Source organism: Petromyzon marinus, chromosome 37 (assembly GCF_048934315.1).
Source record: "Petromyzon marinus isolate PM22_M1 ecotype Great Lakes invasive population chromosome 37, UKy_Petmar_22M1.pri1.0, whole genome shotgun sequence".
NCBI lineage: Eukaryota > Metazoa > Chordata > Hyperoartia > Petromyzontiformes > Petromyzontidae > Petromyzon > Petromyzon marinus.
Window position 1 is genome coordinate 19,867,347 of NC_133703.1, and position 25,851 is coordinate 19,893,197.

A 25,851-nucleotide genomic window follows, 5' to 3' on the forward strand; every position below is an offset into this window, starting at 1 on the left:
GTAATTTCACGTTTCTATTCTACTCTGGGTATGATGGGCCGAGTCGACCCCAGACAGAATGCATTTGTGATTGAGAGTTGACGACTTTGGCACAATATCCCCGGGGGCCTCTGTAGACATTTAGTGCAATGCCTCGCAAATACAATCAAATGTTAGTGTCGTTATGGAACACAGGCCCCTGTGCTGGTTTAACCAATTGAGTGGTCACGTTTAGTTTAAAAAAAGAGACAACCATAATGCTAATGCCACATGAATTCTTAACAAGCATCACCCTAATGTCATTACTTTTATTTATCTCTTACGAAATTCCCGTCAAATTAGCTCCTAATTGCAGCACGTGCGCCCAAATTACGTCTGATTGAACTTAATGTATTTGCACTCGTACGCACAGGTCAGGGTAGCAACCCCGTAATTGGGTTTTTTTCCAGCCCCTTTTAGAAAAACCGTGCAGTCACCCAAAAGTGTGTGCCCCACCACACACTCAAGTCTCGCTGCCAGGGGCAATATGCAAGATTTTAATTTTGAAAACGGTAGCGGCAAACTCTGTGACCTAGAAGGGTAAAGCAATTCCCCCAATGCATCGCTCCACAACTGGGGTACCACGGTACACTGGAGGTCGTGGGTTTGATCCCAACCCTCTTGCCTGTATATTTTGAGTTTACATATTCTCCCCGTGGTCACGTGGATTTTTCTCCGGGTCCTCCGGTTTTTACCTCCACGTCATGCGTTTTAGAGTATTTGGCTGCTATAAACTTGCACGTGATGAGAAGCCGCTTCAAGAAACTTCACATGCAAGACTTAAGCCGTGTCGAAACGTGTCGGGTGCTCTCGGTTTAAAATGTTAAATGGATTTCCCCTCGGGCTGTACTGGGCCCTTTTTAAAAATATATACCGTAACCCAAGTGATGCACTAATGCCTGCTGCTTATCTTATGCAAGCTGTCAGAGGCAACTAGCAACATTTGGATGTGATAATGGACCACCGATGCCATTAGCTTGACTAGATTTGGCAGCACAATTGTTTGGCACTGCAAAGGTCTAATGCGACTACAATCCAGAGCAGGGTGGGTGCAGAGGCTTCTATGTTTTGGCACGAAGGGATTGATAGATGGTGCGGTCATCACGAGGGCAGTACTACTCAAAAGGCAACCAAAGGGACAGTATCGCGCACGGTATATTATTAGGCACGTATACAAACAGGCGTTTTGTTAACCCACTGCTGGATGAGGGCTTACCCATGCAGTTGTGGGTCACGTGGGGGGGGGGGGGTGTTATCTGACCGTACTTTGTCACAACTGGTTCACCCTCAGCTTCCCACACCAATAAGAGCCATTCAATTGAATATATTATCAACTTAAGGTATTACATTATTGAAATCAGGGCCACGGTGATCAACAGGAAACAAAGTAGAGTATATTATACGATGATAGTATAATATATAATGCATTGTAAGAAATCTAAGTTGTTACAATTTCACTCAAAACTAAATGTGTTGCCGTATAATAACGCATATATTTTCCATCGATGCTGGATTATAGTACTTAATCGTGTACAATTATAACTAGCTCCCCCCGTACCTTCCTTTACATACCAACACACAGTGACCAGCATGGTGAAGTATGGTCGAACAAACGTATGCAGGCCCTTATCCAGCAGTAGAATTACAAAAGGGCGTGCGAGTTCACAACACAGCTAAATACAAGTACAGTACTGTCCTGCATTGTAATGCGCCTAGGGGTTTACCTTTAAGTAATGTTTTAGCTGCAACACAATTTGAGTAATTACATTCAACCAAAGAGTCACCCCTCTGCAAACAAGCGGGTGAATAATTTCTCATATCGGCTGACTGCTCGTAAGCCAGCAGTGGACAGGTTACTCCAAGTACAGAATACCAACTAGAAAAGTACTAAACACAGTCAAGGCGTTGTCATCGGTTTCTATCAAATAATTATATCATATAATTTAATGAAGACTGCAGCACATAGATGAATTTACATTTGCAAAAATAGACCGATAACCCCATTGTCAATCCACTGCTGGATGGGTGGGGATTGTTGGCGAGTCTTATGGCCTAAGGTATCAGATTATAGCATTAAATAACGTGACAAATCCAGCAATCGTCCGGCACATTCGGCGAACTGTTAAGATGTGGTTGCATTGAAACACTGTCAATCAAAATTGTACTGCAATTACAGGAGCGTTAAAGATGGCAATGGGAATTGGGGAGGCGTTCATCGAGCAGCGGATCGGCCACGGCTGATGATAATTCTAATATAGCCTCCTGCCATTGGAATGTGGAGTTTCCACCAACGCAACGGAGCACCCAAAACTAAAAAAAAAAATCCCTTCAATTCCTGCAGAGCATTTAAAAGCCACCCATGCGCTATCCACTGCTGCCCGTGCAGAGCAGCACCTGCTCTACAATAGTTAACGCTCCATCTCCCCTACAGACGTATTTATATTATGCACATTATCTTTCGTTGCAGCGGCTAAGTAAACAAAATATCGAGTAATAATCACGTGATTAAAGTCAGAATATTACCGCATTAAATAACCACTGAATAATGTACTGCATGAGAGTCCGATTAAAACAACTTTATAACCAAATCATTGTTTTTTTTCACCCCCCCCCCCCAAAAGCGCATCAAATATAATATATCATCATTTTCAGCCACGGTCAATCCACTGCTGGATGAAGCCCCACCGCTAACACCAAACATTCTGCGATGTTACAATCTGCCCAGCACCTGGCTCGTACACGCTCCATCCTCCCCTCGATATACGTGATAATTATCACTGTATACACTTTTGACTTATTAATACAACGGCGAAATACACAATTCGTGTGCTGCGGTAATGATGCGATGCAAAATAGCGACGTTGTCAAGTCACTGCTGCACGGCTATTGCATTACACACCGCTTGAAAAACAACGTACAGTACACACACACCATAAGAATCTTATGATGGGGTGGTGGAGAAACCCACAACCTTTAATAACCACAAAGAGAACATGCAACCGCATGTCAACGTTATTTAAGGCGTTAACCATAATTGTGCCACCCATCGGCGAGCTATCCACTGCTGGATGGAGGCGACCTCCGCACCATCCATCTCGCAAGGATCTGGCGACGGGGCCCGGGCCACACCGCTCCATCATCTCCCTCAAGACGATGCACGTCCTCGGCTAACGCGGTTATTTCGTGCACTTGACGTAAAAAAAAAACAAACTTGAATTACAATTGGCGAAATAAATACGGTAGCGTTGGGAGCAATTACAACGGCGATTACAGTGGGTGCACTTCCACACGGCCGCGACTCGGTAATTAAATAATCGCTTTAGAATGCGCTGCATGCGAATGCGATGCTTTACAAAAAAAAAATAACCACCACACGTTATAATTATCTCATTTTTCCCTCGACAAAACTATAAAATGTGTGTTATGTTATCATCGGTTATGATCGATCCACTGCTGGATTAAGGCCTCTCCTCTTCCCCCCCCCAACCAACCAACCAAAGGTCGGCGCCATCTCGCGCGTTTGCGAATCGCTTAAGAATCTCTCTTTAAAGCAAACGGCGACAATTTTTTTTATATTTTAACAAACAAAACCAACAACAACAACCACCGCCACTCGTCCATTGAGTTTAACTAGAAAAAAACATAAAAACGTCGTAACATTTGCCGCGAACGCTTAAAGCGCGTTCCTGAAACGTCGATGGGGGGGGGGGGGCGAAGGCCTCAGGCTTCTTGCAAAAAAAATCAAAACGTCGAAGCAAATTCAACGGCGTTAACATTAAAACACTCGCAGCAACGGCACGCGATTAAAACACTCTCCCCTTTAATAACCGACGCTTTAAAAAAAAACAAATTGATGGCATTTTTGGTTTGTTAATGTATATATAAAACGCTCCGGAGGTTGAGCGAGAAAGAACCACAAATATAAATAACACAAGCAACAACATAATAATAATGAAATAAAGTTTGCCTCGCTGCAGTAATCGCCAAGTCGGGTTCTTGCGCGACTCCACAGAGACGAGACGTCGCCCGCCGAAGACGTTTTAAAACAAATTAAAACGCCTCTTTATGTTTTTTGTTTGTTTGTTAAAGAGGAGAACCTTCGACAACCGACGTAAACCTATCGTTGTCACGCGGGTTTCTCTCTGCGGCAGCGGCGGCGGCCTGAGCGCGATTGATGCGGTCGTGGTCGGGGTGGGTTGGGGAGGGGAAGGGGGTGCCGAGCGGCCTAGCGGGCGGCCGAGCGAGCGAGCGGGCGGGCAGGGCAGCCGAGCGGCCTAGCGGGCGGTCGAGCGAGCGGGCGGCCGAGAGGGAAGCCGAGAGGGCAGCCGAGCGAGCGGCAGAGAGGGCGGCCGAGCGAGCGACTTAGCGAGCGGCCTAGCGGGCGGTCGAGCGAGCGAGCGGCCGAGAGGGCAGCCGAGCGAGCGGCCGAGAGGGCAGCCGAGCGAGCGGCTTAGCGAGCGGCAGAGAGGGCGGGCGAGCGGGCGAGCGGGCGGGCGACCGAGCGCGGAGCTCCACTCACCTCATGGGGCGTTAAAGTGCAAAGAGAGGAGCGAGCAGCGAGCGCAGCAGCAGCTCGGCGGCCACAGGGACATTGACGAGACCCGCCCTCCTCCTCCTCCCTCCTCCTCGCTGCTCCAGCCACGGACTGGATGGAGTGGATAGTGACTGACTGAAGTGACTGCAGAGGTGACAACTGCGAGGCCAGCGCCCCGCCCTCCTCCTCTGCCTCCTCCTCCTCCTCTGCCTCCTCCTCGCTGCTACAGCCACCACCAACTCCTGGTTTGAGTTGGAAAGTGACTGACTGAAGTGACTACACAGAAGTGACTTGGCGAGACCAGCGCCCCGCCTCTGTTACAGCCACCACTGGCTGTAGAAGTGGTTAGTGATTGACTGGTGCGTCAATCACTAACCAACCCTCCTACTCCTCCTACTCCTCGTCGCTGCTACAGTCGCTACTGCTGGCTGGAAGTGGATAGTGACTGACTAGACTTGAGTGATTTAAAGGTGGCATGGCGAGACTAGCCCTCCTGCTCCTGCCTCCTCACTACTACAGCCACTACTGTGTGGATAGAGTGTGGATAGTGACTGACTAGTGTGTCTACGGAGGTGACGTGGCGAGCCTCACTGCCATAACCACGACTGGCTAGTGGATAGTGACTGACAATAGTTGACTGTGACTGACTTAGTGACTACGGAGGTGACATGGCGAGACCAACCCTTGCCCACTGCTACAACCACGACTGGCTAGAGTGGCTAATGACTGACTAGAGTGGCTAATGACTGCCTAGAGTGGCTAATGACTGGCTAGAGTGGCTAATGACTGGCTAGTGGCTGACTGACTAGAGTGGCTAATGACTGACTAGAGTGGCTAATGACTGGCTAGTGGCTAATGACTGACTAGAGTGGCTAATGACTGGCTAGAGCGGCTAATGACTGGCTAGAGTGACTAATGACTGGCTAGTGGCTAATGACTGACTAGAGTGGCTAATGACTGGCTAGAGTGGCTAATAACTGGCTAGAATGACTAATGACTGGCTAGAGTGGCTAATGACTAACTAGAGTGGCTAATGATTGACTATAGTGGCTAATGACTGACTAGAGTTGCTAATGACTGGCTAGAGTGGCTAATGGCTGACTAGAGTGGCTAATGACTGGCTAGTGGCTAATGACTGACTAGAGTGGCTAATGACTGGCTAGAGTGGCTAATGACTGGCTAGAGTGACTAATGACTGACTAGAGTTGCTAATGACTGGCTAGAGTGGCTAATGACTGACTAGAGTAGCTAATGACTGGCTAGAGTGGCTACAGAGGTGACCCAGTGCCAACAAGGTTACACAAATCTGGTTAACACGCACGCACATTTGATTTTCTTAGACGTGTCCTTATAATCCAGAGACTTACGGTAATTGCATCTTCTCACCACGAACCATATTCAATGTTTAACGTTTTAAAACTTCCGTTCCCATCTTTTGTGGGGCAGTGCCCCGTGCTGGGCAGCAATGGGCAGTGCAACAACAACAACAAAACATTTGTTGTACTGTACTGCAATTACATTCGAACACATCTATGCTCCCCCCCGCCCACCCTCCACCCTGACCAGTGTGGTGAAGTATAGCCAAACATCCGCCACGACCCGCACATGCTTGACGAGGCCCTCGTCCAGCAGTCGATTGACATGTCACAGACGCAGTGATATTGGCCCAGCGGTTAGGCCAAGCGAACGTGAAAAACGTAAAGCCAACGTCGAGCCAGCAACGTTGCGAGCCCGACGTTGCACATTTACTGGGAGCGCGTTGACCGCTTGCTGCTTGCAGGCTCGGCGTAAAGACCCCCGCGACGTGCCACCACCGGCGCCACGCTTGAACCTCGCAAATCACTCAATTGGGAATCCACCATAGTAACACCGCCCCCTACTGCAAAACTATTGCAGGTATGCTATAATAATTGCGCGAATAACAAAAAAATTGCTAAGTTATGGATTATAAGAATTTCATTTTTTTTTTTACGAAATGGGGTGGGTGTACGTGTGCGCATCCGAAATAATTTCAATGGCTCCGGTGGGATTTTGCTCTTCTTGGCTGGGGTCCAGTCTTCCACACGCGTGCCCATCCCAGCAGGTTCATCGCAACTACTCACCGCAGGCAAAAAGTATTGACAAGGGCATCGAATTGAGCGGGTTTCACGCGTGTTCCCTGCCCAAGCTCCACCGATTCGATTGGTGCGAATGTTCATACGCCGATTAAAAAACTGGGTCATCAGAAAACGCCAAAAGGCGCCTTTTGGCGTCATCTGGTCTAACACCAGTGGAGACTAGGCTCTAAGAAAAGCCGTCTCGGGTGTGGACCAATCAATTTCAAGGACAGTGCATATCATTATCAGAGTTGTCTCTTTTTGTTTGCATTTTGACTGCTTGTGTTGTGGTTATTACAAACACGATCCCTTGTATAAAGGTGCCAGTTTTGGTGCCAGATAAAAGGGTAAAAGACTTTGGAACATTTAAAAAACTAGTCATGAGAAAACATTTTTGAAATGTAATTCTCATCAGGCACCCATGGTCTGAACTCATCCACTCCATCATAATAAAACGATTGAATAATGAATTTAAAGTAAAAATAATTAACCTTTTCAGGCAACTCACCAAAAGATCTGCTGCATGTTGGACTGCCTAGATAGGTGATGATATGGAGGTGTCACTGTTGCACTGTAGGAATGCCGTGACGCTGTCACGGACCAGAATCGGAACCTTTATTTAGACTGGAGGCGAAATCTGATGAGCTATGAAGCTCTTTACCACTAGATGTCCAGTAGCGGACAGATGGCGCAGAAATTTCGTGAACGTGGAAATTTCGATTCCATTCATCGAAACGCGTCTACAATTTGCCAATTGCGTTCAGGCGAAATTTCATAAACCGAAAGTTCGTAAATCCGAGTGCTACCTGTACATCTTTTTTTGTTTAAACCCTTTCCCATTCCGAGACGTCTGCAAGTTACAGGGTGGGTGGTGTCCCGTTCACCGCCGAATCTCGAAACGCGTGAGTGGCTCAGCGTTAATTTTATTTCTAGAGGTGCAGCAGCGCCGTTGTTTTTAAAGACACCGTACTCACCGCAGAGAACTGCAGCGACACGACCGCCGCACCCTATAATATAAAGTTGGCACCAAATTGTAACACGCGCCCTCTTTCCTCATGGCCTTGTGTGAACCTCGGTACCGATACAGTTATTTTACTTAAGTTTTTCTTTCGATTCCGTTCCGATGACGTGCGTGTATTATTTTTGCTCTCGATAAAGTATTATTCTAAAACTGATGACGTACACGTTTGTCATCATCGGAACGAGAAATTGTTAAGGCCGCAGTCAGTCGAAGTGGCAGCCCAAGAGGACGTCCGCCATGGAGACGGAGCGATGGAACCAGCTCGTGCGCAGCAACCATATCGCTCGTTGCATCGCGAGAGCCAACGGGTGAAACAGCGATGAATCGGGGTGGGGGTGGTGGGGGATGAGGAGTGTACCCAGCAGTGGATTGAACAAAGATAATGACGATAATTGATGATGATGGCCTGTGAAGAACTATTAACATCACATGTAGACATTTCATTTGAATGCCTCCTCGATAGGCGCGACGTCAAAATTCCAGGAAACGTGCACGATATGAATAAACTCTTCAAGGAAACTAGCGTCCTGGGCCAATGTAAGGCAACATTAGCCTATAAATACCACACATTACGTTTAACTGCACGGTAAATAGAATTACACCGTAATATATTACGCTGCCGCGGTTAAGCAAACTGCTACAATTACTTAGGAAGAAAAAAAACCCAACCCCCCCCCCCCCCCCCACAAGACACGAGGCGTGTTAGGAAAATTAACGGCCTTCGTGGGGACATGAGACGTTGCTGCTAATTATACATCTCAAATGGGATTGCATTATGCAAAGGCTGGCCCGTCAATTACGCAAATAAACGGAAATGATGTTTTATGGCTGCCAGATGAGCGTGCGTGTGCGTGTGTGCCATATGGAAATTGACCGGATAGAAAGGGGGGGGGGGCTAAACGGGCCTAGAGTGGGTCTCCCCTAAGTCGACTCGGCCTCAAATGAGTACCGAGGCTGCGAAAATGTAAAACATCGCCACTCCGGCAGACTAATGACGGCCCGGGGCATGGTGCTGGCCACCCACCCCTTCGTGTGCCGTGCTGACCTGCATAGGTCTTCACACCTGATTGGCCCACAAGTGACAGGAGGAGGATTTCTCCACAACTCTGGCTGTCGCCTGATGAGGCTGGTTGTAATTACCGGCGAAACATCGTACTCGAATTGGAAACGTTGCGGTGATGACTCTCCAACACACCGGTGTGCTGAAATAGTAACGAACTGTTGTGTTTTGTTTACGTGACAAACCTTACTAATTGGCTGTCGGGCGGTGGCGGGTTTAACAACATACAGTAAAACCTTGGATTGCGAGTAACTTGGTCTGCGAGTGTTTTGCAAGACGAGCAAAAATAAAAAAAATATATAAATTTGATAAACGAGCGAGGTCTTGCAATACGAGTAGTACGTGTACGCTTTGTCTGCCGAGCGTCACGTGATCACAACTGATATACAACGAGTGCTTTGATATACGACTGCTTTGGATTACAAACACGTTTCTGGAACGAATTATGCTCGCAATCCAAGGTTTTACTGTATTTGTATTTACGCGATCTGACCCAAAGAAACCTCTGTTATGGATTCATATATGCTGCTCGCGAACATCACTTGCCCGCACCGCCTGTGCATGTCTATACGGTGGATATTTAGCATTTGCGTGCGGCACACAGAGCGAGGTGCTCGCAAGGTGCTGGATATAAAAATTCGGATCATATATCTTGGACATTTTGGGAGCAGGTTTTCTAACATCAATTCTCTGGGCGTTTGCTTTTTAGCGGGGTTTTACAGAACCACAATACAGTACATATCTCGTGTTCTTATTCTTCAGAGAAAGAGATACATGCACGGCGGTGAGCGGCACTCCAGCCGCGTGATAAAGCGCCTGAAGGAAGGTGAGGATTTGGATCTTTACGACACGCACTTCAAGTGAATGCTCGTACAGCGTGGTCGGTGGTGGGTTTTCGTGGCAGCACCAGCCTGGAAGATCGGGCACACTCGTTTTCTCAGTTTCGTCTTTCTACAGCGTACACTTCGTAAATCGTCGTGCTCAATCCACTGCTGGATGAAGGCCTCCCCCCCACCCCAAGCAGTCATCACCTCTCGCTGACCTGTGATGCAAAAATCCATCCAGCTCTTGTGCTCTATCAACTATTCTAAAACTAACAAAAAATATTTTACCAGGTAAGGCCCACTGTGCTATGTAGTTATTTTTCAGAAGTAGACCACGAAATTATATCCCGACGAAGTGGCTTATTACGTGGAAATTTATAGCAGCCAAATACTCTAAGCGCACGTTGATTCTAAATGTGGAGGGGAAAAATCGGGGAACCCGGAGAAAAATCCACGTGACCACGGAGAGAAAGAGAAACAGAACATGCAAACTCCAAATGTACAGGCGTCAGGGTCGGGATCGAACCCACGGCCTCTCGCATGGCAGGTAGTTAACATCTCGCCACCGTAAGTGGTTGAACTTCTTTCGCACTGTACGTAGTCAACCGTGCTAACCAGAGGTGCGGATTTAATCACCCCCTCCCCCCAACCTCTCCAACAGATCTTGACCGTACCAACTGAGCATGCGTGCGTTCCGGTCTTTGGCTCCCGCTCCGTTGCTAGTCTCGACCATCGGCCATGACCCTCGACCCCCCCCCCCGTCCCCCTGCTTCTAGGAGCGGGTGCCATCTCGCCCAAGCCCCACTTATCGCTGCTGACATTTTGAACCAGGCACGTTCCCGACTCCCTCCTGCCGGCAAATCGCCGATCGTGACCGGAACTTGAGAAGTTGCTATTCTTGGAAAGACTGTTCGTTCAAAATAGGAAAATGCAATTGTACATTCGGAGCTGTTTTAATTGGCTTTACTTGAGTTTCTCTCGCCAGCGTCAAGCGTAATGGTATTTTGCATGATTTTCTAGATTTTCTTGCACACAGATTTTTTTTACTACGTTTATTATTAATAGTAAATGCTCATAAAATATAACTGCTTTTGTTCTACGCAGTCCCTGTATCCTCCCCTCCCTTCCCATGTAACGTGCTCGCTGCCATCGTATTAGCCGCCCCCCCTGCAACCTCTGTAAACATTTGGACCTCCAAACCCATTAACGAATATCTCAAAACGCCAATTAATGATCGAGATTCCAACTCGCAAATGTACGTACGTTGAACTTCTTTCGCACCGTACGCAGCCAACCATGCTAATCGCGTGCATGGCCGACGAACGTAACCCAACGGGTGATCGCGGAACATTCGATGTCGCTGTTCATTCGGTGGAAAAACCACGCTTGGCCAAAGCACCACAACGCGCTAACCGCTGCGCCACAGCTCCCCGTCAGCGCCACCACCACCACCACCGCCGCACCCTTCCCCCCGCGGAGCCCCATCTACGTGTCCTCCCCTGCGCTGCCCGGTCATAAATCACGCCGGCGGGGGAGCTGCCTCTCTAATGGCGGCTCTCGGGACGAGATCTGGGGGCGACCCCTGACCCCCTCCGCCCGCGTCTGGAGACCGACACGAGGGCCGCGCATGCCCGGAATGCAGATTCACCGCCAGCGACGGCGATAGCAGCGCCGCCACCGCCGCTGCTGCCGTTACTGCGCACGAGCGGAATAAATAACCCCGCCGCCGCTGCTGCTGCTATTGCTGTGCATGAGCGGAATAAATAATGCTGCTGCTGCTGCCCATCGCTGCTGTTGCTGCTGCTGCCACTGCCGCTTGTGTTGTTGCTGCTGCCGCTAAGCACGAGCGGAATGAATAACGCCGCTGCTGCCACCGCTAGTGCTGCTGCTGCTGCCGCTGCTGCTGCTTCCTCTGTTGCGTGCTGCTTTTGCGATTCCTGCTGCGACTGCTGCTTCAGCTGTTGCTGCTGCTGCAGCACTTGTTGCACATGCGTTCATACCGATCATCATACACCTGCGAAGGGAATGCATTGGTGAGAGCGGCAGTGATCAGAGGTGGCTATAGGAACCTCCCAATGGGGTGGTTGGGTTGTGAAATTTCAAGCACTTGCCCCAGAATCGTAAGGCTATATAAGGGGGGAGGACCTTTATTGTGTGATGTGCATTACGTATCTGTGTTTGTCGCCGCCGCTGCTGCTGCTGTATAGATTTCCGATGCTAATGCTATCATGCGTTGATGACAACACCTCAACATCGTTCCGTGTCGATAGTACCGATAGTACCGCCCTTCATCACAGAAGCGAGTTCGCTTGTCATCTCTCTGCTCTGAAGAAGGGCCATTGCCCCGAAACGTCGCCTCTCAGGAATTATTTTCACGGCCGCGGCGTTAGTGACGACCGTGTCGAGTTAGCCTTCTGTTTAACGGGTCTGTCACCTTGTTGTGGTACGTTTTATTATCGCTCGTTTATCCAGGGAAAGACTCACAGGGTCTCAAGGCTCATTTTCAGGAGGGTCCTGGCAAGTTTTTGCAGAAGCGATGTTGCCGTCATACCAATAAGCCTTAACAGGCTGTTGGCGAGCACCTACGAAGACCGGCACGTCACACGAGGGGGTGGGTGACCAGCACCACGCCCGGCCGCCTTTGTCTCCCCAATGCTGATGTTTAATGCACACCACGCCAGGTGCTCATTCGAGGCCGCCGAGTCAACCTCAGCGAGAACCAGGACCGGTTCAGATAATCGTCAGCAGGTGTTGGTGTCCGTGAGCGGGAATCGAACCCTCGGGTCGCCGGGTTTTTCGCGAAGTGCACTAACCACTACGCCACCAATCTCCGCGCACACGCACGCATACAGTGAGAGGAAAAAAGTATTTGATCCCCTGCTGATTTTGTACGTTTGCCCACTGACAAAGAAATTATCAGTCTATAATTTTAATGGTAGGTTTATTTGAACAGTGAGAGACAGAATAACAACAAAAAAATCCAGAAAAACGCATGTCAAAAATGTTATAAATTGATTTGCATTTAAATGAGGGAAAAAAGTATTTGACCCGCTCTCAATCAGAAAAATTTCTGGCTCCCAGGTGTCTTTTATACAGGTAACGAGCTGAGATTAGGAGCACACTCTTAAAGGGAGTGCTCCTAATCTCAGCTTGTTATCTGTATAAAAGAAACCTGTCCACAGAAGCAATCAATCAATCAGATTCCAAACTCCACCATGGACAAGGCCAAAGAGCTCTCCAAGGATGTCAGGGACAAAATTGTAGACCTACACAAGGCTGGAATGGGCTACAAAGACCATTGCCAAGCAACTTGGTGAGAAGGTGACAACAGTTGGTGCGATTATTCGCAAATGGAAGAAACACAAAAGAACTCTCAATCTCCCTCGGCCTGGGGCTCCATGCAAGATCTCACCTCGTGGAGTTGCAATGATCATGAGAACGGTGAGGAATCAGCCCAGAACTACACGGGAGGATCTTGTCAATGATCTCAAGGCAGCTGGGACCATAGTCACCAAGAAAACAATTGGTAACACACTACGCCATGAAGGACTGAAATCCTGCAGCGCCCGCAAGGTCCCCCTGCTCAAGAAAGCACATATACATTCCCGTCTGAAGTTTGCCAATGAACATCTGAATGATTCAGAGGACAACTGGGTGAAAGTGTTGTGGTCAGATGAGACCAAAATGGAGCTCTTTGGCATCAACTCAACTCGCCGTGTTTAGAGGAGGAGGAATGCTGCCTATGACCCCAAGAACACCATCCCCACCGTCAAACATGGAGGTGGAAACATTATGCTTTGGGGGTGTTTTTCTGCTAAGGGGACAGGACAACTTCACCGCATCAAAGGGACGATGGACGGGGCCATGTACCGTCAAATCTTGGGTGAGAACCTCCTTCCCTCAGCCAGGGCATTGAAAATGGGTCGTGGATGGGTATTCCAGCATGACAATGACCCAAAACACACGGCCAAGGCAACAAAGGAGTGGCTCAAGAAGAAGCACATTATGGTCCTGGAGTGGCCTAGCCAGTCTCCAGACCTTAATCCCATAAAAAAATCTGTGGAGGGAGCTGAAGGTTCGAGTTGCCAAACGTCAGCCTCGAAACCTTAATGACTTGGGGAAGATCTGCAAAGAGGAGTGGGACAAAATCTCTCCTGAGATGTGTGCAAACCTGGTGGCCAACTACAAGAAACGTCTGATCTCTGTGATTGCCAACAAGGGTTTTACCACCAAGTACTAAGTCATGTTTTGCAGAGGGGTCAAATACTTATTTCCCTCATTAAAATGCAAATCAATTTACAACATTTTTGACATGCGTTTTTCTGGATGTTATTGTTGTTATTCTGTCTCCCACTGTTCAAATAAACCAACCATTAAAATTATAGACTGATCATTTCTTTGTCAGTGGGCAAACGTACAAAATCAGCAGGGGATCAAATACTTGTTTTCCCTCACTGTATATCGCTTGGCTCTGCGCACGTGCACACACACACACCACGGTCTAGAGTTCACGTCCCCACTTCCTCCTCCTCCTCCACCTCCTCCTCACACGAAACACCAACAGATTCTCAGCTGCTCACAATTACACCTCTTGTGCATCCGTCTCCTCTTCCTCACCCTGACAACTCCTATCAACGAGGCCTATATTTACCACGCTGTCATTTTTAACCCCGATTTTTCCCCCCGCGTTACTTGGCCCCCGCCATGGGAATGTGGAATTTCTACCGCTGGCTCGGGGTCTCCAATGATCAAAGTTTCCAGTTTAAGCTTCAAAGTTACGCGCAAAAAGTGCTCGCCACAATTGAACCGCAATTACCTCGCTGATCTCGTCAAGGAGCGTAAAGCCATCGTCAAGGAGCGTAAAGCCATCGTCACGTGAACTCCGGCCATCCTCGCAACGGCGGCGCCTTTTTGGCTCAGCCATCGAACAAAGATGGTGGCCACCCACATCGCACGGCGCTTTCAGATGCGGCGCTTCTGCGGCCGTCTGGAACGCACCCTTCCTTCCGATATTAGGAATCCACTGGGAGCTATGCTGCTTTTACATCATCTAGACTGACAAACTCATTTTCTTTAGAACTGCTTTTTGTGTGTCCGTTTGTTGTCTCCCCCCCCGCACCTCCGATTAGCACGGTCGGCGACGTACGGCGCGAAATAAGTTCCGACATACGGAGCAATCCAGAGACCAGGAGAGAGTCTCATTTGCAAGGGTGAGTGGACCTGGGTCACGACAATGATAAAGGCAATGACATTAAAACTATGCAGGACGATGAAGCAGATGGAAAAAATTGGAAACCCCCCCCACAAAAAAACCAACCAAACGAGAAATCGGAGCATAAACAAGAAAATTTAAATTGGAACCGAAAAAAAACAAATAAAAATCTGACTAAAAACAACGACGTCGCAGGAGAACTCTAAAACAGTGCGGCAAGTCGCCCGATATTAACTGTGTGCATAATACATTAGTGGACATCAGTGGCATTACAGCAAACCAAGTGGGCTCCTCCATCTGTTGCAAGTGCATGGGGATCGAGCGTTTCCCCCCTTGCACGTGTGGGGGTTATCTCTGGACACTCCGGTTTCTTCCCAGCGTTCGTTAAGTTTGCCGAAAACACCTTCATATGTAGAGGACCGCAGAGCTTGGGTAATGGTTGGCACACCGGCTGCTTGCGTGGCCGCTGCCCTTCCCGTGCTCACCCGCGGTTCCTCCCCCCCACCCCCCCCCCCCCCCCCGTGCCTCTGAATCGCTCTTCTCTCTGCGCGAGAGCGAGCGGACACCTGTGTGGCGACGGTGCGGTGTTTTACAAGTTGAAATCGCTACTGTTGCGATCACAACGCGCCGTCGTGATGCCGCTCGCCGCAAGTAGGGAGACAGCTGTAGGTTCACGCTGAGGTGGTCGAGCCAGAGATGACTGCGTCAGGAGCAGCGGCGTGTCACTGGCGATGACGGTGTCTCTTTTCGTGTCGATCACCATGTGGGTCTACGTATAGAGTCTGGCATTGGTCTAAGTACAGCGACGAATGTCTGCACCGGACCTGGGCCTTCCCTAGGTCGACTCAGCCTCAAACGAGTCCATGGTACGACGTGTCCTGTGATCTTCTGTTGCTCGTCGCAGCCGGGGCGGTTTTGGTGTAGAGACGCAGCTGTAGTTTTATGTTCAGGTGGTTGAGCCAGATGATTGCGTCATGAGTAGAGGAGTGTATCACTGGTGATGGGTGATGATGTCTCCTACGTATACAGATCTCCATGCGAGTCTATGGGTCTCTATGTATAGAGTTGAGGGGGGGGGGGAGAGTATTGGTCAAGTTGAATGTACCCGCTGCGATGTGTAAACTTTGCCAACGGGGAGACAAAGGCGGTCGGGGCGTGGTGTTGGCCACCCACCCACCCACTTCGTGTGCCATGCCGGCCTTCATTGGCGCTGCTACTCGCTTACAGCACTTGCCCCCAACAGCCTGTTCAAGCCTATATGGGGGATCTTTGTCTTTGTGTTGGGTGGTGGGTGGCAAGGGGGGGTTAGGATTGACGGGGGGCATATTAGCGACGCTGCCGTGTTAATGCATTCGGGTGTTTAGCCCGTGACGATCGCGGGTCTTAGCGACGGGGTGCGGTTGGCGTTGGGACGTTGGTTGGCTCGGGCGTTTCTCCGCGAGAGACCATCATGGTAATTGTTTGCCTTTTTGCCGTGACGGCGCAAACATCGCCGAGGAGTTGATCACGGAGCGGCTCTCGCCAGAGGCGCTGCCATTGCCCTGCCGCTATGTGGGGGTAGCAGGGGGCGGGGGTCGACAACCAAAACAACAACAACAACAACAGAGGCATTTTTTGTTCGAATTCGGTAATCAAAAACAACAACCCTCCCAATACATTCATCAGGAGGCCGCGATGCGCCGCGTGGTGGACACGAGACGCGGCGGCGGGTCCTTGATAAACAGCGTCCACGTTAGCGGCCGTCACTTGAAGGGGGCCGCGCGTGGCCGCCGCCGCCGCCGCCGCCGACGACTGCCGAGGAGTTTTGCGGTCGTCTGTCGGCCGAGTTTGAATCCGCGCCGCGGTGGCGAGGAGACGTTAACCGCCTCGCCAGACGTGCAGGGGGGTCGTGGCTTCGATCGCGAACTCTCATGCATGTATATTTGGAGTCTGCATGTTTTTCTCTCTCCATCTCTCTCTCTCTCTCTTCGTGGTCGCGTGGATTTTTCTCCGGGTGCTCCGGTTTTTTCTCTCCACATTTAGAATCATCAACATCACCACGCGTTTCGAGCGTTTTGCTGCTGTACATTTCCACGCGACGATGAGCCATTTCGTCGGGCTATCATTTGACGCCAGGTCGCTTCTGAAAAAGAGCAACATAGCTCAGTGGGGCCTTACCTGGTAAAATTTTAACATCTTAATCATATATTATCATAGTATATTTTTTGTTTGCATTTTGACTGCAGGTATTGTGGTTAATGCAGACATGAATCCTTGTAAAAAAAGGTTTCAGTTTTGTTGCCAGAAAAAAGGGGAAAAACCCTATTATTACATTTTGGTACTGGCAAAGGAGGTCTAATGATCTTAATCGTTAAGTTTAGGCTTTTGTTTAGTTTTTAAAATAGTTTAGTTTAAAATGAAAAAGTTAAAATCCTTCACTCCGCCCTTCACCCTACTAATCATCACTATCATCATCAGCAGCTCTGATCGATCCACTGCTGGATGAAGGCCTCCCTCCAAACGCCGTCGCCATCTCTCACTATCCCGTGATCTTCTGCTGCTCGTCGCAGCAGGGGTGGTGGTCTTGGTGCAGAGAGACAGCTGTAGTTTTACTGAAGTTCAGCTGGTTGAGCCAAATGATTGCGTCAGGAGCAGCGGAGTGTATCACGTGATGACAATCGTGTCTCTTTCGTATAGATTTCTACGCGAGCCTATGGATCTCAATGTATAGAGTTTGTGTGTGTGTGTGTAATTACACTGAATGTAATTACACCAACGCCAGGCGACGAATATCTGAACCGGACCTGGGCCTCCCCTAGGTCGACTCAGCCTCGAATGAGCACGCGGCACGATGTGTAGACATCGCCACAGGGGGAGACAAAGGCGGCCGGGCCACCCCGCCCCCCTCGTCGTGTGCCGTGCCGGGCTTCACAGATGCAACTCGCTAACAGCCCTTGCCCCAACAGTTTGCTCAGGGCTATATACGGGGGGGGGGGGGGGGGTCTTAGCTAGCTCCGTCGAGCCCCCCCCCCCCCTCTCCGTTGCCTCTATCGACCGAGCCGCTTCAAACGGCCCCTGAGAACCGCGGGTGCATCGCCCTCCTCTCCCTGCAGGGCCGCGGACGCGAGGGAGCGTTAATCGGCATTAAAGAACCCCTTTCGGGCACCACGTTGAATATTCACATTGAAACAAAGAGAGCGAGAGAGAGAGCGCACGGGGGAGGAGGATGACGTGAATTGACTGCCTCTCTGCGATAATACGGTTTCCCGATGCCCCAAGTGAAAAAAATATATATATACAGCGTGAAGGTTCATGCATGCATGAGCGATCCTACAAAGACAAAGATCCCCCCTTATAGCCTTAACAGACTTTTCGGGCAAGTGATGTTAGCGAGCACCTACGAAGGCCGATGTACACGCACACACACGCATACAATGACAAAGACCCTCCATATAGTATGTTCCAAAAATGTTGGGGGCAGGTGCTGTTAGCGAGCACCTATCGAGGTTGGCACGGCACGTAACACGAATGGGTAAGTTTGCCGGCACCACGCCCAGCCGCCTGTCTACCGAGTGGTGATGTCTTACACGCTGCACCAGACACTAATTTAAGGCCGAGTCGACCAAGGGGTGGCCCCCATACCGTTTCAAATATTCCCCACTGTTATCGGTCGTCGCCGGAATCGAACTCGGGGCAGCCTGGTTAGCAGCGCGGTGCGCTCATCACTGCGCCACCGCTCCCCCACTAAAGCACGCACGCACACCAGTGCACGTGCACACACGCACGCACGCACGCATGCACGCGCACAGCAATACCAAACGGGGCCGGGGTGTTATTGTGCGTGACACGTAGGGCGCTCAGCGTAATCATTCGCATGACGCTTAAGCGTTGGCCGGAGGCGCCGCGTGATGCATAGACCCATCCCTCGTCGTGCATTGTGTCTCAACGGTCGCTTTGCTGGGGCGGTAGGGTGGGGTTGGGGGGGGGGGCTCTCATCCAGATCCATTACACTGGGTGACCGGTCACTAGGTTTGGCATTGATGCATCGTGCCCGCCCGCCCGCCTGCCCGCCCGCCCGCCTGCCTGGCGGTTCGAGTCGGCGGTTCGGGTCCAGCCAGAGGTGGATCTTGGGAGTCACCCAAGCGGTGGGAAGCCGGGGGGGGGGTGGGGGTCAGGAAATGGGGTCACAAGAGAAGGGAGGCGGGGGAGGGAGCTGCGGGCTGCGGACCTAGCATTTTAAGACCATTAAATCTGGCCCTTCATTAATAATAATAAAAAAAAATATTCAATAACATTTCTCCAGTAAATATCAATACAATCGTAATTTCTTTTTTTAGGTCTCAAGGGATGCAATCTTCACCCCCGTCTCCCCCCGTTCCCTACGCGCCCCCACCGTGGGTTCCGACACCCAGTCCAGCGTCGGCGTCATTTCGTTGGAAAGGGCCCTGCAGGCGAGCTTTATGCAAGCCCTCTGGCCACATGTACAGAGAGGGAGGTTAAAGAGCCAGCGGTGCTCGAGTGTGGCTGGGGTGAGACAAGGTCGTCGTTTAAAGTCACTTGGGGAAAAGGGGAGAAAAAAATGAATATACATGTGCCGCGTAATGTTATTCGAGCGCATTTAAATATGCATTATATACTGTGCAAAACAGCCTCGTGCACCGAGTCTAAATTATAGACTACACAGCGGTATTTGTAGGGGTTTTTTTTTTTAAATACGCGAAATAATACGGAACATATTGCAGTGCATTTAACATTTGCTATATACCACGCCAAATAGTCGAGAGAATTCTCAATAACAACATCACCGTTAGTAGTCTAGCGCATTTCACAAACATCATAGACCGCGCAATGGCGTTCTAGGCCAATTAACAACAATATGACCCCAACGATATGCCGGTGTTACGCCGCAAATTATGCCAGAATGTTTCTCACCAATATGCGCACTGGCACATTACCACCCAACCCTAACTACCGGAGATGATAATAATAATGATAACGCTCTGGGGGACACACAGCTGGTATGTGTCGGGATGATCTGGGTGCAAATCATGATCTGATCTGCCCATGATCGCCAATTGAATTGAAACACTGGAGACATTTGTCAACAACACCGTGGCCTTAAAAGAAAACAAAAATCGAAATATGTAACAGGCGACGTTTCGGGGCAATGAGCCTTCTTCATGGCACAAACTGTGTTCTCGAACGACGAAAACCGGTTGAAGCTGGGTTTCCCGGGGCGTAGTGGAGCTGGTCATCGGTTATTGTACAACCGCAAAATTAAATTCCCTTTTATTACGCTAAATGTGTGCTTTAATCGCAGCTCAGGGCGTTATTAAATATATCGGTTTGACTGTCATGCGGCGAACATTGCTCTCAAGTGGCAGAGGGGGGGGGGGGGAAATTCCACATTCCTATGGCAAAGGGACAAGTTTCTCCAAAAGAAAATCACTGCTGACTTCCTACACAAAGTGGTTCCTATTTTATCGACCCCGGAGGGAGGTATGGTGGGCCGAGTCTCTCCACAGAACGATCACCGTCGACTTCCCACACAAATTGGTTCCTATTTTGTCGACCCTGGACCGATGGTGGGGGGAGTCTCCCCACTGGACGATTACCGTCGACTTCCGACATATAGTGGTCGTTATTTTATCAACCGTGGAGGGAGGGGATGATGGGCCGAGTCAAGCCACCCTTAGACGGAGGCGGAATCGGCAACCTCGCGCTCGCTCGCCGCCGCTACACCGGCCCGGGTAAAGCTACGGCGATCGCTCTGTCTATTTTTTTTTTTTTAAACTTGATTATTATTCTCACGATCGTCATCGTCGTCGTCGTCGTCGCGCTCCACAGTTGGGGCAGCCGCTCCGCGTCGTTCGGAACGACGCGGAGCGGCTCGCCGATGGAACCCTCGGTGCCGAGCGCTGGCCTTGATTCGGCGAAACGACGACCGCAACGCCACGAACGTGCGGCACATCCTGAGTGACCCCCCACCCCCACCACCCACCCCCCACCCAGCCACCACCCGGCCCCCCACGGGGGGGACAGTTTATTCCTCTGAGCTCAACCGCCGCAACGACGGCAATGCGCTTGCAATCACTGCAAGCATTGCCATCACTGCAACCACCGCAATCACTGCAAGCATTGCCATCACTGCAACCACCGCAATCACTGCAAGCGTTGCCATCACTGCAACCACCGCAATCACTGCAAGCATTGCCATCACTGCAACCACCGCAATCACTGCACGCATTGCCATCACTGCAACCACCGCAATCACTGCAAGCATTGCCATCACTGCAACCACCGCAATCACTGCAAGCATTGCCATCACTGCAACCACCGCAATCACTGCAAGCATTGCCATCACTGCAACCACCGCAATCACTGCAAGCATTGCCATCACTGCAACCACCGCAATCACTGCAAGCATTGCCATCACTGCAACCACCGCAATCACTGCAAGCATTGCCATCACTGCAACCACCGCAATCACTGCAAGCATTGCCATCACTGCAACCACTGCAATCACTGCAAGCATTACCATCACTGCAACCACCGCAATCACTGCAAGCATTGCCATCACTGCAACCACCGCAATCACTGCAAGCATTACCATCACTGCAACCACCGCAATCACTGCAAGCATTGCCATCACTGCAACCACCGCAATCACTGCAAGCATTACCATCACTGCAACCACCGCAATCACTGCAAGCATTGCCATCACTGCAACCACCGCAATCACTGCAAGCATTGCCATCACTGCAACCACCGCAATCACTGCAAGCATTGCCATCACTGCAACCACCGCAATCACTGCAAGCATTGCCATCACTGCAACCACCGCAATCACTGCAAGCATTGCCATCACTGCAACCACCGCAATCACTGCAAGCATTGCCATCACTGCAACCACCGCAATCACTGCAAGCATTGCCATCACTGCAACCACCGCAATCACTGCAAGCATTGCCATCACTGCAACCACCGCAATCACTGCAAGCATTGCCATCACTGCAACCACCGCAATCACTGCAAGCATTGCCATCACTGCAACCACCGCAATCACTGCAAGCATTGCCATCACTGCAACCACCGCAATCACTGCAAGCAGTGAAACCACTGCAGCCACTGCTACGGCTGCAAACAATGCAACCAATGCAAGTGAGCATTGGAGGCAGTGATCCAGTGGTGGAAGTTCCGCATTACTATGGCAGAGGCGAGTCCATCCGTAGGACAACCGCTGTTGACTTCCACGCACATTTCTACTCGGCTTATCGACCCTCAGAGGGATGATGATGATGGGTAGCATGTATGTATGCATGTTGAACCTCCCCCACCTCCACCCCCACCCCCACCAATAAGGATTTGAAATTCGTGACTTTAACAACAATCATAACAAATAACAGCGTGTGCGTCAATAACAACAGTGTGTGGCCATACACAAAATGATAAAATAAAACCCCCATATATAACCGGAAACGTTTCGGGCAACGGTCCTCCTGCATGGCGCATCGGCCGATAAAATGAATAAAGTGACGGCGATGAGCGTTGAGCGCGTGCAGGCGCGGTGGAGGGTTGTGAGCGACAGGGGCCACGGCCCGCACGGGCAAAGTGGGGGGGGGGCGGGGGGGCTGGGGGGGGGGGCCAGCATCGATGATGGAATTGTGTTTCATTTCGCGCGAGCGGCGGCCGTAGCGGGGACCTCGCGTGCCCCGCGCGCCCCCCCCCCCCCCACTCTTCGCTCGCCCGCTCGACGAAAATCAGTAACTCAAACGCGATTAGGATCCATCGACCCAGCCCCCCACCACCGCCTAGCCCCCCCCCCCCCCCCAACATCCCCCTATCCCCCCCCCCTCTCCCCTACACCGGTCATCCCCTAACCCATGCCGTGGCTCCCCTACCGGGGCAGCTGAACGCCGAAGCGAAAAACGTGTTCGCACGCGTGCCGTTCATTAACGCTCTCTGACCCGAGGTGCGGAAGGGTTTTTGTGCGTCAACTCCGTCCGTCCGTCGTCCGTCCGTAATGGAAGGGGGCCGCTAAAGCTTGTGGCGTCGCCGCTCTCAGGGACTCAATTAACAACGATGACAAAACTAAATTATCCGATTCAACACACCCGCCGGCGACGCTGCGGCGTGGCCTTCGATAGGTGACGTTTCACGACAACGGCCCTTTTTTTTCACAGCACATCCACGAGGAAGGGCCACGATAACCCGAACCCGTCGCCCATCGAACCATTCCCCCTTTGAGACCGCAGACAGTGCCACCGACGCGGAATGTGTCGGGGACTTTGGTCGCAGGAGTGAACGCGTCGCGCTCCGAGCCCGCGTGATCCCCGCGTTCGATCCCTGCCCGCGGCAACGATCGGAACTGATCCTGGGCCCTCCCCTCGGCCGATTTCCTGCCTTTGATTGTTCTACAAACCGGTTTGGGTTACGATGCTATTAATTTATTTTAAAATGTACATACCTCGATGTAAATGAGAAATTAAGGAGCCGACGGGACGCACCGAATGCAACTTTCACATCCAATTCGTAGTTTTTTTTTTCTGACGACAGCAAAAGATATGCCAGTAATTAAAAAAAATTCTAAATTCATGGAAATTAAAAAAAAAAATTCAAATGGTAGCGGGGAATCGACGCGGCCCGGGAGAGAGGAACCAATCGAGTGATGGTCACCGATTGGGTGGGGGGGGGGGGGGGAGTTGGCGTCGCCCAACATCGATCCACCGTTCATTACCAAACTCACCAGGGGGAGAGCGACGACGCAGCGGATGCCTCGTGGTTGATTTAACCTTCGATTTAAAGCTTTCATGACTGCAAGGATTCATTGTCTTTGGTTCTTTCGGTAAAGTCACCTGTCGTTCATTGTAGCTCTGTCGTCCCGACAGGTTTGTTCCTTTCACCTGAAGAAGGCCACTTGTGTGTTGTGGCCGAAACGTCGTGAGAATTTTATTGGTTTATTTTATTTTTCTATTCTCATTCTACGTGACTTCACGGAAAGAACCAAAGAAGTTGATTTAACCCTTTCCCGTTCCGAGACGGCCCGCGAACGTTGCGGGGGTGGTGCGCGTCCCCGTCCGCTGCGGAACCTCGGCACGCGCGAGCGGCTCCAGCATTGGTTTTATTCAGAGGGGAGCTTATTAGCGCCTCTTGTTTTCATAAAGACGTTGTACCGGTAGTCACCGCGGAGAACCGTAGCGACACGGCCGCCGCCGCACTCTATGATAGCCGTCGCCAAACTACGCCGCGCGCCCCTCTCCCGCGTGGCCTTTGACCTTCCGATTCCGATGGCGTGAACGTACGTAGCGGGAACGGAACGGGAAGAAAAACTGATGATGTACACACGTACGTACGTCATCGGAACGGGTTAATATGGCCCACCATTACACACACGTGCACACGCAGCTTCTGCCACGGGGCGCTCTCCGTTGTCACCGTGCGTCTCTCTCTCGCCCTGTGAATAAGTTTTCACACGTATGTGTGCGTGCGCGTGTGTGTGTGTACGTGTGGGGAGCGGTGGTGTAGCGTTTAGCGCGCTGCGCTACGAACCCGACGATCCGAGTTTGATTCCCACTCACGGCGAACACCAGTGACGATTATGAGAACCGGTCCTGGGCCTCCCGCAGGTCGACCCAGCCTAACATGAGTACCTGGTGCGGTGTGTAAACATCGCTACTAGGCAAAGATGGCTGGGCGTGGTGTTGGACGACAGTCGCCCACCTCGGTGGAGAGATGTTAACTACCTCGACTGGTACACAGGAGGTCGTAAATTTGATCCCGAACCTGACGCCTGCTGTATATTTGGAGTTTTCATATGTTCTCCCCGTGGTCGCGTGGATTTTTCACCGGGTCCTCGGGTTTTCCCCTCCACATTTAGAATAAACATCACACGTTTAGAGTATTTGGCTGCAATACAATTTCCACGTGATGATGATAAGCCACTTTGTTGACCTATCATTAGTGGCCAGGTCACTTCTGTAAAAAGAGCTACGTAGTTCAGTGGGCCTTAGCTGCTAAAATGAAAATATAGTTTAAATATAGTTTGGATTGACTGACTGGGTGTGCCGTCTGAATATCTGAACTGAGGGGGGGGGGGGGGGGCGGGGGGAGACAAAGGGGGCCGGGCGTGGGGCATGCCACACCCACCCCCCCTTAATAGGGGCTAAATCATAACATTTGCCCCTAATAGGCGATAAGCATAATCAAGGTATCGTGATCGTTTGAAAGTGTGTGCATACGTACGTGTGTTTTAAATTTCCATTTCCCAGGGGCTTAATTTCAGTCGGAGCTGTCTGGGGCTGAGCTCCAGAAAATATCAATAAGCCCCGAATCTGAATATATACATATTTATTTACATGCTATATTTAAAAAATATATAAAAATATATACTGATTTTCTGCTCCAGCCCTTTAAAGTTTTTTTCAAATACCCGTTAAATAATAAAAATCAATGTTGCACGGTGCCGAGGGAAAAAATAATAATAAAACCGCCAGCGGTCTTACAGCCTCAGATGCGGCTGTGTAATATATACGGTTTATAAGGTGAAACGCAAATCATAGTCATTAAAATACGGCCCTGGCGAGACCCGAATATTGACAGCCCACCACTCGCGGGATTTCATATGGAAATTTTCCACATAAGGGATCAAAAAAAAAACGTGTCGGTAAGAATCCCAATTCTTACCCCGCCGCCTCCTCTTCCCACGCCGAGCGGAATAATCGCCGCCTTTTTATTTTGCCCGGTTCAGGGACGGGGGCCGTTGCACGGCCGCGTGCCCTCCGGGCGAAGGCCGTGGTCCTGGTGTGCGACGGTGGAGAGATAAAGCGGCTCCTCGGACTCGCGAGCGAGCCAGCCAGCCACGGCATGGCTCCTCCTCACTCCGACGACGCCCGCAGGAAGGCCAGGGAGTTTCGCATCATCTGTGCGGTGATCCACCAACCCCTTGTTGCTGCTGCCGCCTCTCCGCATAATTTTTTTTATTTTTTATTACAGACCGAAACGGGAGGACCTCCTTCACAATCCTGGCTATCGCCTGATGAAGCTGGTTGTTGCTTTTGTTGCTGTAATCACCGGTGAAAAGTCACGGTACTCGAATTGTAAATGTTGT

At 50.5% G+C, this 25,851-nt stretch overlaps 1 protein-coding gene across 9 annotated transcripts in view; it reads right to left on the minus strand.

Moving 5' to 3' along the window:
• Positions 1–25,851, minus strand: part of LOC116949497 (uncharacterized) — a 142,669-nt gene that overhangs the window by 63,468 nt on the left and 53,350 nt on the right. Inside the window, exon 1 of one of the 9 annotated variants that reach the window (XM_076072413.1) lies at positions 4,538–5,193. The exons of 6 other annotated variants lie outside the window; for them this stretch is intronic. In XM_076072413.1, coding sequence (XP_075928528.1) covers positions 4,538–4,542 — 5 coding nt within the window. In that variant the 5' untranslated portion in view covers positions 4,543–5,193. Of the gene's footprint in view, positions 1–3,985; positions 4,408–4,537; positions 5,194–25,851 lie in introns of those variants that run through there. 2 more of the 9 variants (XM_076072412.1, XM_076072415.1) reach the window with 2 other exon arrangements.